Source organism: Chionomys nivalis, chromosome X, assembly GCF_950005125.1.
Source record: "Chionomys nivalis chromosome X, mChiNiv1.1, whole genome shotgun sequence".
Taxonomy (NCBI): Eukaryota; Metazoa; Chordata; class Mammalia; order Rodentia; family Cricetidae; genus Chionomys; species Chionomys nivalis.
The window spans coordinates 37188720-37204080 of NC_080112.1; the positions used below are offsets into that span (position 1 = coordinate 37188720).

General features: G+C 43.4%; 1 protein-coding gene across 3 annotated transcripts in view; it reads right to left on the bottom strand.

Moving 5' to 3' along the window:
* Positions 1 to 15361, bottom strand: part of Slc9a7 (solute carrier family 9 member A7) — a 167160-nt gene that overhangs the window by 11772 nt on the left and 140027 nt on the right. For 2 of the 3 annotated variants that reach the window (XM_057759236.1, XM_057759235.1), the window contains 2 exons: positions 4624 to 4706; positions 106 to 211 (listed from right to left, as the gene is read on the bottom strand). In XM_057759236.1, the coding sequence (XP_057615219.1) occupies positions 106 to 211; positions 4624 to 4706 (189 nt within the window). The remainder of the gene's footprint in view (positions 1 to 105; positions 212 to 4623; positions 4707 to 15361) is intronic. The other variant, XM_057759237.1, reaches the window with a different exon arrangement.

Below are 15361 nucleotides of genomic sequence, written 5' to 3' on the forward strand. Positions count from 1 at the left end.
ATTAGATGAGCCAAATCTATGGATCTAGAGTTTGGAGTGTGGTGGTTTTTCCTAAGGAAGAGACTACCCATTGAGCAGGAACATGGACCTAAATGCAGTACTTACATCATACACCTGGGGACTGGTCAGACATCGAGCTAGCAAGCCACACCAGGCTGGGAGAGTGGTAGTTAGCGGGGGACCACTGTGGGTGAGAATGGGCTTCAAGTAACTTTAAAGAGGAAATTAAGGAAAAATGGCTGCAATGAAAATATACACAAAACAGAATGCATTTTTAAAACCCAAAGAAAAATAGATTATCTGACATTCTACCCACAAAGTCTGCCTGCCTCCCATTTTCTCAGTACAACACAGGTAACCCTTACATCTATAGGAACAAAAGATGAAGATGTCTCCATGGTGTCTAAGTGCACGTGGGTAACTCTTAGGGTAATGATATCTAATAGTCAGTTAGAAGAATAGTGAAATAATTCAGTCAAGCACAACGGTACACACATCTGGAATCCCAGCACCTGGGAGGCTGAGGCAGGAAGATAAAGAGTTTAATGGCGACCTGGGCAACACTATGAGCTTGACTCAAATAATAAAGCCTCCGAACAATCAATCCAAAGCCAGCCAGCAAGCAAACAAGCAAGCAAAAAGAACACTGGATTCATTACAGTACATATTCCTTACCTAATTTGGTTGCTTTATGGAGAAGAAACCAATGTATGCTTCTAGTTGTGAATTATTTAACTCTTTTAAATAATAGAAAAACTCTTTGCTAAAAGACAGAAACAAGGGTTCTGCTGGAGTTCTCTGCAGACAAAACATGCTGCTGTGTGATTGCTGGCTTTAAAGAGCAGGCTCTGGTATTGATGTGGGCCACTACAGGGCAGTCGTTTCTCTCCTGTCTTTAGTTAGGAAGGTGGCAAGAGCTTCAATCTCTACCATGTCAAGGGTCAAGCCAGAAGCTTCCTTTCTGTTTCCTGCTTTGGGCACTTCAAAGACTAGCCCTTTTTAATTCATGTTGAGAAGTCCTGGAACAATGCCCTTTAAAAACACATATGCAAATGTGTATATAGTTTCTTAAAATGGGTTTATATTTTAAGTTAGTAAACAAAGTAATGTGTTTCACTGTGGCATTTTCATGCATGTATATCATTTTACTTTGTTCCTATTTGTCCCTTTTCCCCATCCCTCCTATCCTATTTTTTGCTGGTTCCCTACCTCCCCCAAATACTCCCTGTTTTTGCTGTCATGTCATATATATTCTATTATTCTCTATTTTAATTAAAACTTTATTATAAAGAACTTGCAAATAAAAAATATTACACACCAAAATAAAGTTCATCAGAATGAACTTCTGTATGGTTAGAATAGCCATTCTAAAGCTATAGAGTTTCACACTGGATTTTACACTTTCACTAGAGAACATACTTTTATACGCATACCTGTCATTAAAACATGGAAAAATTCATGTGAGTTAGAAGTAAATCCCATGGAGGCTGAGTGATGCGAATCATCCGGAGCTGACACTCTTCTCTCAACATGTCGCTAAACTTTTGCTAATTCTTGAAGTTTTTTCTCCAACTTTATTTTCCAAATCAACAATTTGGTCTTTGCTATGTACAACCATTCATTACATTTGGGGGGGGGGGGCGTTATTTTCTGAAAAACTTGAGATAGGGTCTTATGAAGTCCAGGCTGTTCTTGAAATCCTGACTCTCTTCCCTCTGTTTCTCGCGTGCTGAAATTATAAGCATGCATCACCATCCCTAGCCATAAAACTAATTTTTTTGGTGTTTTGAGACAGGGTTTCTCTACAGCTTTGGTTCCTGTCCTGGAACTAGCTCTTGTAGACCAGGCTGGCCTCAAACTCACAGAGATCAGCTTGCCTCTACCTCCCGAGAGCTGGGATTAAAGGCGTGCGCCACCACTGCCTGGCTATAAAACTAATTTTTAATTTCCAAGATTTTTTCTTTTCTTTTTGAACTATTTTCTAACAACTTGCCCTTATTTCATGACTGGAAAAAAAATCCCCCATTTCTTTCTAAACATTTTATCAGGAAATATTTTGGGTGTTTCTTGTGGTTTCTGTTTATTTGTTTGGTTTTTTTTTTTTTTGACTTCTGAGATAAGGTCTCACACCTTGAAGCTCAGGTTGGCTTATAACTCATTATATAGGCTGTGTTGGCAGGGAACTTTTATATGGGTTTACATCACATGCCTCGCTGAAGGTTTTTTTTTAACAGTAAACATCTGCAGTTGTTTGATTATTTCGGCATCCCCACTCCTTCATGTATTTATTCAGTATCTTGGTTCATCAGGTAGGATGGGAACCCCTATTATGGTATTAAAAATCAAAACCAGAGAAGATTATTCTGGGCAGAAAAATCTGTTGTCCTCAAGATCTGTTTCCCTACTAATGCCACCCCACCCCAAGAAGGGTTTCTACCTTCTCTAGATGTCTAAGAAAACTAACAGCTATTAGTCAATCTGTTAACAAGAAGGAACCACTACAACGTTCCCAACAACAGTCTTGAATAAATCAGCTAAACAAACTGGCTAAAACTCATGATGGTCTTTGACTCTATTTTGCCTGCTCTAATTCCTTATACCTTCCTTTGGCTTTTCAAGTGACCAAAAATACCTCTTTTGTGATTTCTGTAAGGCCTGGGAAAAGAAGGGAGAGTATGTGGACACATCTTAAACTGGAAGCCTGTCTACCCCATTTTAAGGCTTGTGGGGGAGGGGGTCCTGTAAATCAGTAGGAGTCATTCATGTACAAATCAACTCCCTTCTAAACTCTCATGTTACTTAGATGGGATTCTGGAACTCATTTCTGTTTCTCTTCAAACCATCAATTATCACTTTAGCATTTGTCCTTCTGCAGCTACTCTTCAATGTTCTCTATCCTCTCCAAGCCTAAGGAACAACATGCTTTCTGAATTACCATTTAGACAAAATTCACATGACTTTAAAGAAATCCCTAGAAGTTCTGTTTCAGTTAATAGAAAATATTAACTAGACCAACGAGAAAACCTACACAACAGAAAATGAAACAAGGCAAAGCTCATCGTCTGATGGCTTCAGAAAGTGACTAAGGCAGTGAAGAGGGCTAAAGTCTGGGAAGGAAACACCAAATGTGTGAGCCCCACACTTCATGAGCCCCAGTTCCCTCAGACACCTGAGACGCTGAGGAGAGAATCTGGCAGACTCAGATGTAACAGACTGAGACTGACAGAGACTGGAGGGCGTACTGAGGAAAGAGATGTGAACAGTCCAAGCTTTAGGTTGAAACCCTAGATGAAAATGCAAAAAGAGACACTAACCCTCACAGGAATTGAATCCATCTTTAACCTTTCTTGTTGATTGGGTTAAGATGATCTTGAATCCCTATAGCTGATGCTAACTGGGAGCAGTCCTAAACTGAAATACTTAAATCATCTCTGAAGGAGAAACATCATCCAGAGCAACTCAAGTTATGTCTAGATGTTGACTTTGCTCATGTTTGTCAGTCAGAAAAGAAGACATATACACAAAAAAAGACAATTTAGGACACTGGGTGTATGACTTTGAGATGCAATGATTTCTGAAGCAGTACACAAGACACTAAAAAGAATAGGATCAATCAACCAGATTAAGAGTTTCTGTTCTTCAAAAGACTTAATTTGGAAAGTAAACAGATAAGAGGAAAAGTAATTTTATCAAATATAACCAGCAAAAGTTACAAATTCAGCTATATAAAAAACTCTTACCAATTATTAAGAAAATTGCACACAGCCCAATAGACAAATGGGCAAGAAATGTACAAGCATTTCATAAAGGAACATAGTTAATGGCCAGTAAATGTGTGAAGAGAGTCCTCAATCCCATGAGCTGTCACAGAAATACAAATTAAAGCCACAGTAAAATATACAATAAGAAAAATCAAAAGACTGACAATAACAACAACAACACATGTGGAGCATGTGGAGCAACTAGAACATTCAAACACGAGGAATGTGTGAAATAGTATTACCTTGGAAAACTGTTTTCTAACACTGAACTTACACATGTCTTAAGGAGTGGCTACAAACAAGATATCCTGACCTAGGATGTTTTGGGTATTAAGACGGCCCATAGAGCTGAATCCTATCCACCTTGACCAAATGTCAGAGAATTCAAGCCTATTCCTGCTCCTTCAAGGATAAGACAGGGAGTGGTTTCCTACAGGGAACTTGGTCTAAGGTGTTGTCACTGCACGTCCTGCCAAAAAAACATCAGAATGCTTAACTCAGGAAATAGTGGCTTGATGTCTCAGGTATTGAAGCAGGTGATTGTTCTGTTTGTCCTTTGTGTCATATTAAAGCAGTCTTTTGTCTTCTTTCCCCCCTTTTTGGATTGGGGTATATAAACACAGGAAAAATAAACACAGGCGTATTCAGTATTCACTGGGTAGCCCTCCTGGTTCTAGCCTATGTCTCTGTATTTCTTTCATATCTGTTCCTCCTACCTAATTTTTCTAATCTACACACCCCTACCCTGGAATATGTGAACCCTGTCAAGGCTGGACCCCAACAGATGCCGCCCCCATGTGTGGCTCGGACAATGGATGTTGTCACCAATGTCTCCTGAGCCCAGGAAAAGGCTAAAGGATACTTGTGATCAAAGCCATACCACAGCCTGAATATCCATGCACTCTCCTGCTTTGTCCGGCTTCCTCCAGCAGAATCCAGGCCATCCTAGAACAAACCAGAGAATGCTGATTAGGGAAAGGGATAATGAGAGATGGGGGAAAGGCTAGTTTTAAAGTTGTAACTGTTGTGTTTTGCAGTGCTTAAGATTGACCTCAGAGCCTTGCACAAGTGTTGCTCTCAACATGTATGGGCTCACTCTGATGAGTATCTTGCAGATCACCGTAGAACCTTCATCTGGCGATGGATGGAGATAGAGACAGAGACCCACATTGGAGCACTGGACTGAGCTCCCAAGGTCCAGATGAGGAGCAGAAGGAGGGAGAACATGAGCAAGGAAGTCAGGGCCGCGAGGGGTGTGCCCATCCACTGTGACAGTGGGGCCGATCTAATGGGAACTCACCAAGGCCCGCTGGACTGGGACTGATGGAGCATGTGATCAAACCGGACTCTCTGAATGTGGCTGACAATGAGGGCTGACTGAGAAGCCAAGGAAAGGCACTTGGTTTTTATTGTACTTCATGTACTGGCTTCGTGGGAACCTAGTCTGTTTGGATCCTCAACTTCCTAGACCTGGATGGAGGGGGGAGGTCCTTGGACTTCCCACGGGGCAGGGAACCCTGACTGCTCTTTGGACTGGAGAGGGAGGGGAAGGGGCGATAGGGGGAGGGGGGAGGGAAATGGGAGGAGGGAAGGAGGTGAAAATTTGTAATAATAATAATAAAAAGAAAAATGAGGGCTGGAGAGATGGCTCAGTGGTTAAGAGCATTGCCTGCTCTTCCAAAGGTCCTGAGTTCAATTCCCAGCAACCACATGGTGGCTCACAACCATCTGTAATAAGGTCTGGTGCCCTCTTCTGGACTGCAGACATACACACAGATAGACTACTGTGTACATAAAAATAAATAAATAAATAAATATTTTTTTAAAAAAGAAAGAAAGAAAAATGAAAAAAAAAACATGCATGGGCTCATATAACTACTTTCCCAGAGCTAGAGCTCACAGTGGAGAACCACACACTACCATAGCTTCAAAGATACAGCTCAATGGTAGAGGATTTGTGTAGCATACACAGGGTACTGAGTTTAATGCCCAGAACCACACATATAGAGATATATTGAGAAGCAATATTCTAGCAGAAATTAAGCAAACAGCAAAGGACAAAACTGAATTCCTAAAGTAAAAAGTTCTAGTCATGTTTGTGGGTAGATGGAACCAATATTAGCATAAAATCTCTTTGGCATTTTATTTTAATAAATGAAAGTACTTCCAAGTACCTTTCAGGAGTTAATTACCTTACTGTAGTCTAGATCCTTGCAGGACAAAATTGTACGTGGCCAATGGTTAAAAAAAAAAAAAAAGCCTGTGCAAAATGAACTTTCCAGTTCATTTTTCCCAGTATCGACCTAGATAGACGACAATGCTAATTTCCTGACAAACTAGCCCAAGAGCTCTTTGTGGTCTTAGCACAGGTTTTCAGTTACATAATTATATATCTCTCGACTAGCTTTAGGGGCCAATGACCAAGGAGATGAGAGTCAGGCTAGGAATTGTGGGATTTCTATCTACTATAAAGTAGCAAGTTCCTTATCATTTCTCTCAAACATCCTCACCAATTAATTTTCAGTTAGCTATAAATCAGACATTTATTTGAGGTTCAAGATGTCTTTCCTATACAAGTATATTATAAACAGTACAATTAATATAAAAATGAGATTGACTTCACCAGTTTGAGGGCACTGCTTGGATTCTATATTGCTAGATGACAGGTTCTCCAAGTACAAACAGTTGATGAAACACACCTATTTTTATCACCACCCTCTTTAATACTACAGAGAGAGGCAAGTCTGAAAGTGAGAAACAATCAACAATATATACTAAAACTAATTACAAGAAATTCTAAATCACAGTGAGTGTAATTCTATAGCAATAACAAAGTTAGTCAGATGAGCATATAGAATAACCTTCTATATGATATGTGCAAGTACTGTTTAAATTCCACTGTGGGGGTTCTCTTTCCCTCTCAGCCTGTTGGCCACCAGATCAAGAGGGGAAAGAGGCAGAAAGCTTTGTCTACGGCCCATGAGCATGGCCAAATACAGCCCTCCAGGAGACAGATTTCAGTAAATCAGCTCAATTTTATTCTAGAGTATATAGGAATATAAAGGACTGAGGAGTCTGGGGAAAAACCCTAATTTGCATTAGGTGGCATGCTCCTATCACAGGGTTCAGTATTTGGCAGTAGGGTCCTAAAACAGAGCTCCTAGAGCAAATCTTCTTAGCAGGCATCTGTGTCAAGGATCAAGCTAAATATAAATCAGGCAGATGCTTTAGGAACAGCTTTTAGATAGGTCAGTCCTCCAAGTCCAGGGACATTCTCCAGATAAGGGCAGATAGAGGCAGGAAGTGCTGCTGGAGGGAGGGAGCTCCCTGTTGCTGAGCTTATTGAGATAAGCTGCTAGGCCATAGGGAGGCTGTGACCTCTGACCAACCAGCAATGTCTTCCAACATTCCACTATCAAAAATCATTTTAAAAAATAGTTGCCATGGTATCTGAGGAATGCTTATGAATGGATATGGAAATGGTCCAGTTAAATATGTCCTTCTGTGGATGAGAAATATACATAAGGAGAAACTGGACAGACAAATATGGGAGAAAGGGGGCATTTGCTGATAGTTGTTTCTCTGAGTAATTGCTAACTAATGACAATGATAGAAAAATTTCAAAATGCTATATGACTGAGTGGAAAAGTGGCAGATAGCCTTTCTATGAAAAAAAAATCCTAAGTATGTTTCTAAGTTTTTAAAAAAGATTTACAACCTCTGTATCTGTCTGTCTGTCTGCCTCTCTCTCTCTCTCTGAGTGTGTGTGTGTCTGTGTGTCTGTGTGTGTGTGTGTTTGTGTGCACGCGCACAGGCTGGTACCCATGGATTCTTTGTGGCTGGAGTTATAGATGACTGTGAGCCATGCTATATAGGTGCCCAGAACTGAACTTGGATCTTTAGAGCAGCAAGTGCTCTTGTCTGCTAAGCTACCTCTCCATTCTCAATTTTACTATAGGAAAATAATAAACATCATAAGGGACACTATAACCAGGGCGTCTTAAACTTTTCCATTTGTGTCTGTAAATTCTGGTCTCTGGCCTCCATCTTTGGAGGCCCCGCCCCTGTGCCCCTTGACCCTTGACCCCTTCCCAAGGAGGGTCAAGACTGCCTGCCAAACCTTGACCCCTCCCCAGAAAAGATCAAGACCACTCCCCCAAGCTATTTAAACTGCTCCCCAAAAAGTAAACACATGGTTTTTCCCTCTCCTCATCCCCTGTGGTCAAATTGGCGGCTTTCTGCTTCCCCTCAGGGCCACACAAGAGTGCAGGAGTCCAGTTAAACCTTTTAATTTGGTTTGTTTTGATTTGGCTTGATTGGAAATATTCCTGTTTGAAAATATTCCTAACATCTGGAGGTCCCACCAGGTAGGGCGGCCCTTCCTACGGCCTACAGACACACATCAAAAGCAACCTTGTCCACAACCCAAGCTCTTCACACCAGGCTAAAACCAGCTCCTGGACTACAGCTAATGTGAATGCGTCTTGGTGAGTCCCTTTTTCCTTGTCCATGATATAGGGTTTTGGGGAAACAGTTCCTATTTACTTTTTGTCAATTATCAGGCTCTTGCTAAAGACACGGGCTGCACCAAGGGCCTAATCCCAGCTGTTGAGCCAGGCTTAGCTGAGGTGAATTTTGTTTTAGTTAGATAGGCCTAGCATTCAATTTTCACGGCCCCATTTTTGTCAAAGAGCTATTTTGGCAGAAGCTCTGTAATGACTTAGGCCACACAGTTGGGCATAGACTTTAAAATGGTGCTTGCAGTTCAAAGCCAGATACACTGTCGCCCCTGGGATGCCTCTTACAAAATTTTTTTAGGCTTGTCGGATACAATATGTCCTAAACAACTAATTTCCCTATGGACTAAGATTTGACCTCAATACGATCTTGACAATGGGATGCATTGGTCACCAGAGAAAAGCCTTGAGCTTACCGTCCCTCCAAGGCCTAGAAAATATTTGTCACTGTGGGGATAAGTGGACAGAACTTCCCTCAGTAGCCAGTGCCTCGCAACACGGGTCTTGGTCGCTAGGATCGTGATGCCTCCAAATTCCCTGTCATCTGGTAATTAGGACCCCAATAATTCTAGCTGGACCATGCAGCCAGAGGCACTGGCCCCTCCCCCACTCCCTCAAATCCTCACTACCCACCCCCTCCTGTGAAGCAACATTCTCCACATCCCTCTCCTTCCCTGTCCTCACCTACCCCTCTCCCTAGCCAAACTGAAGTTCTAGGTCAACTTCCCCCTTACCTACCTTCCTCCCTCCCTCCCCACTCCTACCACATCTTCCCACCCTTGGACCCCCTCGGTGCACTGGGCTAGCCCCTCCCAATCCTCCCCAGTCTCCTCCTACATCAGATCCCACCATAACTCCACCAGTCTCTGCCCTCTCTGGAAAATGGCAGTAGTCAATGGCATTATGAAAGTCCATGTTCCCTTTTCTCTTCCAGATCTCTCTCAGAGAAGTGGCTGGGTTCCTTTTCTACTAATTCTTCTGCTTATATTAAAGAGTTTCATTATTTGTCCCAGGCCTATGATCTAACCAGACTACTAAGTCATCCATGCGTCTACTACCATGGCCCAATATACCAGGCTAGATCCAGCCTCCCCAGCAGGAGCCATGGTCCTGGCTACCCATTTTATTTCTCAGTCAGCACCAGATATTAGAAAAAAAATAAGAAAGCCTGAGGAGGGTCCCAAAACACCTATACAGGAATTGGTGAAAATAGCCTTTAAAGTTTTTAACACCCAAGATGAAACAGCTGAGTCTTTCCGACAGACAAGGCTACAACAAGCAGTTAATCTGCAGGCTCAGGCCTTAGCAACTGTCCTAAGATCACAAAAAGGGGGACAAGGGAAGCCAACCACAAGGCTCTAGCCTAAGTCAATCTCACAGGCAAGCTGTTACAAGTGTGGCCTAAATGGCCATATGGCACGATACTGCACTAAACCTCCTACAAGGCCATGCCCTATCTGCCAGCAACCTGGCCACTGGAAATCACAATGCCCTTGTGCGGGCTTGTCCTCTATGTCACACCACAGAGGTCCAGCCTCACCAACAACAACAAGTGAGACTGTGCCAGCCTTCAAACTTCTCAGCCTTGCAGAGGATTGACACTGCCCAGACTTGGTATATCCTGTAACCCTGTCCGAGTCTAGGATAAAGCTGCAGGTAGCGGGTAAGTCCATTACTTTTCTTTTAGACACAGAAGCTACATATTCTGTTTTAACATTTTACTTAAGCCTTACGTTCACCTCACCAATTTCAGTTATGGGGTAGATAGGACCCATTCCTCCCCACTTAAAACTTTGTCACTGCCCTGCATTCTTGCAGGACAATTTTTCTCAAATTCTTTCTTAGTGATACCTGCTTGCTTAGCACCTTTACTGGGTTGAGATATCCTTAGCTGCTTCAGGGCTCACATTAAGCACCCCCACTCTCCTGAGTCACACTTTCTTCTCACTTTAAAGGCCTTACAGGTTCCTACCCCAAACTATTCTGTCCCTACTCTCCCTTATCCAGTAGATCCCCAAGTGTGGGTCACTTCTACTCCTGTGATTGTTACTCACCACCAGCCAGTTCTAGTTCACCTTAAAGAGCCTTCATCCTTCCCTTCCAGACCCCAGTTTCCTATTTCTAAAACCCACCACCAAGGTCTCCAGCCTATTATCACCCATCTCCTATCTCAAGGACTTTTAATGCCTAACAACTCACATTGCAATACTCCAATTCTTCTTGTGCATAAGCCCTTGGGCAGTCATTCCAGTTCACCCTCATACAATCTCCTGTCTAACGTCCCTCCTACCACCTCCTACTTTACAGTTCTAGACCTAAAAGATGCCTTCTTTACTGTCCCTTTACACCCTGACTCATACTTCCTCTTTGCCTTCACCTGGGAGGACCCTGACTCCCAGTCCTCCAGACAGCTTACATGGACTGTTCTCCCTCAGGGTTTTTGAGACAGCCCCATTTATTTGGCCAAGTCTGGCTCGAGATCTCTCAAACTTTGACACATTTTCTAGCACACTCCTCCAGTACGTGGATAACCTACTTCTCTGCAGTCCTACATTGTCTCTGTCCCAAAGGCCACCTCTGAACTCTGGAACTTCCTCAGATCCCTGGGATATCGAGTTTCACCAGACAAGGCTCAGCTATGCTCTCCTACAGTGGTATATTTGGGTGTTCAACCTAGCCCAGGGTCTAAAACTCTCACCTCTGACAGGGTCCAGGCACTGCGGAATTTACAGCCTCCAACCACAGGGGCTCAGCCCCTGCTCTTGCTCTTCCAGACCCCAGAAAGCTTTGCCATATAGATGAGAGGTCAGGAGTGGCCATGGGAGTTCTAACCCAACAGGCTGGGCCTTTAAATCTGGCTGTTGCCTTTTTATCCAAACAGCTGGACCTCACTGTCTGTGGATGGCAACTATGCCCTGGCAGCAGCAGCTGAACTCACTCGGGAAGCTCTCAAGATGGCCTTGTCTGGGTCAATCACAGTATATTCTACCCACCGCCTCTCAGACCTTCTGAGATACACTCCTCTCTCTCCTTGGACCTTCATGAGTCCAGGCTTTTCACTTACTGTTTCTAGAAACCCCCCAAACTACTTTGGCTTCCAGTCCTGCCATAAACCCCGCAACTCTCCTTCCTGTTCCCTCCCCTCTGGTACCTCCTCTCATTCTTGCTCAGAGGCTGTAGAGGCTTTAAACTCACCCAGGCCAGGTCTTCTAGACCAGCCACTTACAGATCACTAACTCACCCTGTTTGTTGATGGAAGTTCCCTTCTACATAGATCAGGAAACCCACAGGCAGTGTATGCAGTGGTCACTTCCACTGACGAGCAACCCACCTGCCAATGGGAACTTCCTCACAAAAGGCCAAATTAATTGCCTTGACTAGGGTACTCCAAATAGCCAAGGCCCAACGGGCTAATACCTACATTGACTCTAAATATGCCTTCTCAACAGCCCATACTCATTCTGCAGTCTGGAAGGGAAGGGACTTCCTTACTACCAAGGGCACTCCCATAGTTAACAGATCACATAGTTAACAAAGCCAAACTTTTGGAGGCCCTCCAGCTCCCTGCAGAAGTAGCCATTATTCACTGTTGGACCCAGCGGCCTTAGGCAATGCCAAGGCTGACTCAGTGGCCCGGGGGCTGGCCTCCAGCTCCTCAGATTCCACATAATATATTTTGTTCTTGACTCCCTCCTATCAGCTCTGTTACCAACTTAAAGAGAGGGACAAGCTTATAAAAAGGGGGGCCACAAAAACCAAGGATGGATGGTCCTATTTAAATAACCGTCTCATCCTTCCTCAAGACCAGGCATTGTCAATCATTTCAGACATCCACCAGATCTTACACATAGGCCCCAAAGCTTTGTTTTGCTTCTTGGAGCCCCTTTCTGACCTCACCCATCTCTGAGAGTCTATTTTACAGGTTCACTCCTCCTGTCAGACGTGCCCAGGCCAACCCACAGGGGGCTCTCCACATAGGTCAGTCTCTACACCAGCTTTGCAGACGCCAACTAGGTGAAGATTGGCAGGTTGATTTCACTCATGTGCTTACTCATAAAAAAACTCTGTTATCTCTTAACACGTGTGGACACTTTTATAGGATGGATAGAAGTGTTTCAGGTCTCCAGGGAAACAGCAGATGTGGTGGCTCAGGTACTCCTGGACCACATCATTCCTTGGCTTGGCGCCCCACGGATCATCTAGACTAACAATGGGCCAGCCTTCACTTCCAGGGTCATGAAGCTTGTGTTACAAGCTCTCAACATCTCCTGTATTTCCACACCCCCTATCATCCACAATCCTCGGGAATGGAAGAGAGGACCAATGGACTCATCAAACAACAACTAACCAAGCTCTCCATTGAACTCAGGTTATCTTGGCCCTCCCTTCTCCTCATTGCCCTTACTCGCCTCAGGGCCACCCCACGTTCCCCTATGAGTCTGACTCCTGTTGACCTGCTTTATGGCAGGCCCTTTCTCCTTAACCATCACCTCCCAGTTCAAACTCCTCCACTGGCAGTATACCTACTCTACCTCTCCCTTTTAAGGTCCCTTCTCCATTCACACATGGACAGTTGTCTACCTGTCCCCACACAGTGGACCCTAATGCCCCTGAATCTGCCCTGCTCTCCCCAGGGGACAGAATACTCCTCAAACAACTAACTCCCAGGTCTCTCGAACCTCAATGGACAGGACCTCACACGGTAATCCTCACCACCCCTTCAGCTGCCAAGCTCTTGGGACACACATGCTGGTACCATCTCTCCAGGTTCAAGCGGGCATCTTCTCAGGACACTTGGTCTGTCCAGCAGACAGGACCTTCCACCCTCCACTATTCCAGGATGCCACAAAGAAGGGCCTACCTGCTCCTCATTCTGGCACACTCATCTCTACTGATACAAACAAGATGGGTAATAACAATATTTTTTTCTCCAGTCACCTGCCTTCTTACCTCCCCCAGGGAACAGATGCCTGGCATCTCCGGTATGACAGTAAACAGGATGCCTTTCCAGCCACACCTCTCACTGAGTGTGGACCCCCCAACACCCAGCTCTCAGGAAATAGCCAGACTTGAATGGATGCCCCTTTATCCAAAGAGGGCCTAAATGTTGGTCATAAATATCACCTCAGCTTCCTGTCACCCCTTAACAAACAGTCTGGAAAGTAATTCCCAGTCTCCGGCCTCCATTTTTGGAGGCCCCACTCCTGTGCCCCTTGCACCCTGACTCCTCCCCGAGGAGGATCAAGGTAGCCCACCAAACCTTGACCCTTCACCAGAAAAGGTCAAGACTACATCCCCAAACTATTTAAACTGCTCCCCCAAAAATAAACACGTGTTTTTCCTCTTTCTCTGCCCCTGGTTGGCGGCTTTTCCGTTCCCCTTGGGGTCACCTGAAAGTACAGGAGTCCAATCAAATCTGGATATCTTTTAATTTGGTTTGTTTTGATTTTGCTTGATTGGGATTTTTGCATCTGCAGAGAGCAGTTTGCATCAACAGTGTCCTCTTTTTACCTTAGAATATTTTACATGGCCCTGGATGCATAGAAAAATCAAATATTTACTGATAATAAATCATAAACTTATCTTAAAACAGTTCTTTGATTTACATATAATTGACCATTTCTAATAATAAAGATGAAATTAATTTTCATACTAATGAAATGGATATACTTCTTTTAATATAAATCTTGGGTGATTATTTGACACTTATGGACACAGAGAATCTTCAACAATTTTTAGGTCACTATTAATTTTTTTTGTTAATATAGAGAATGCTGTTTCACATAAATATATAGCACAAAACAACAAAAGTATATTAAGATCATTTCAGAAATTGGTGGAAATTCTGCCTAATCCTAAATCAAAATTCATGTAACTTTTTTCTATGAAATTGAAGGCAGCAACTCAAACTGACAAAAAGTCTTGCAAGTCACAAAGGAATATGCTTGCAACCCACAAGAAAGATAAATGACCTCAGGTTCCACAGGAAAACTCAAATGGAAGAAAACTGAGTCAGAAGTATAAACTGGGAAAAAATAGTAGTATTAACTTTTTAAAATAGATGTTTAATACTTTCTAGTTCCAAAGAGATGGTGCCTGGAGCATGATTAGAGACAGGAAGAGCTTCAATCTGCATGTTGTGGCTCTGAGGAAATCAGAGCAATTTTCAACTACTTTAGCACACAGAAGTCAAGAGACCCTTTCCTGTGGACTTGGAACAGACCAGGGCTGAGGGGGGTAGCCACTGTGGAGACAGGAGGGGCTTCCTTCCCCTATACTTGGAGACTGGGATTCCCATTCCTTTGTTGCCCATAAAACAAGCAAAACTTGATTCTGTCACCACACCCTTTCATAATTGTCCACTAGAAGAGTGCATATCATGTCTTTAGCTCAGGCTCCTTCTAGCGCGTGATACACCCCTTTCTTCCTCTTCCTCTCCTACTGTTCCATGGGTAATAAGGCACTCCAAGAAGAGTAGACGTAAACATCAAAAGTCCTCTCAAAAGATGGTAGGTCCTGAATGTGCTGCTCCCTCACTTTGTAACTCTAGAAAAGTTACTTCACATTTCTGTGCTTCAGGGACCTCATTAACTAGAAAATATTAATGCTGTTCTTTTTTAAAGACATAAGGGTGGGAGGAGGTAAGAAAGGGGGGAAGGAGAGAGGCAGAAGTTGCTTCTCCAGAAGAAGGGCAGAGAGATAGAGAGAGGGAAGGGGGAAGAATAAAAGAAATTTAGAGATAAAAACATTAAGTATACCATAAGAATAGGCAAGAAATACCTCCATAAAGATGGTGGGACTTAGTCACTTGACCAGCTCTTACATAAGATGGTGGTGAGGTCACCTGACCTTAGTCAAAATGGCAGTAGTCACATGTTGTATGGAGAAACTACATTTCTAGAGTCACAGGAATTTTAAAATAATAACAAGAGAGACATAGAGGCCATGTGAACATACATTTGAAACAGAATTACATTTGAAACAGAGTGACCACACCACTCACAATAGCCTAGCTGCTCAGGTCAAGGTAGACTTATCTTCCTAGAGATTTCTAACCCACAGGATCTTCTAAAGCCTGGCAGG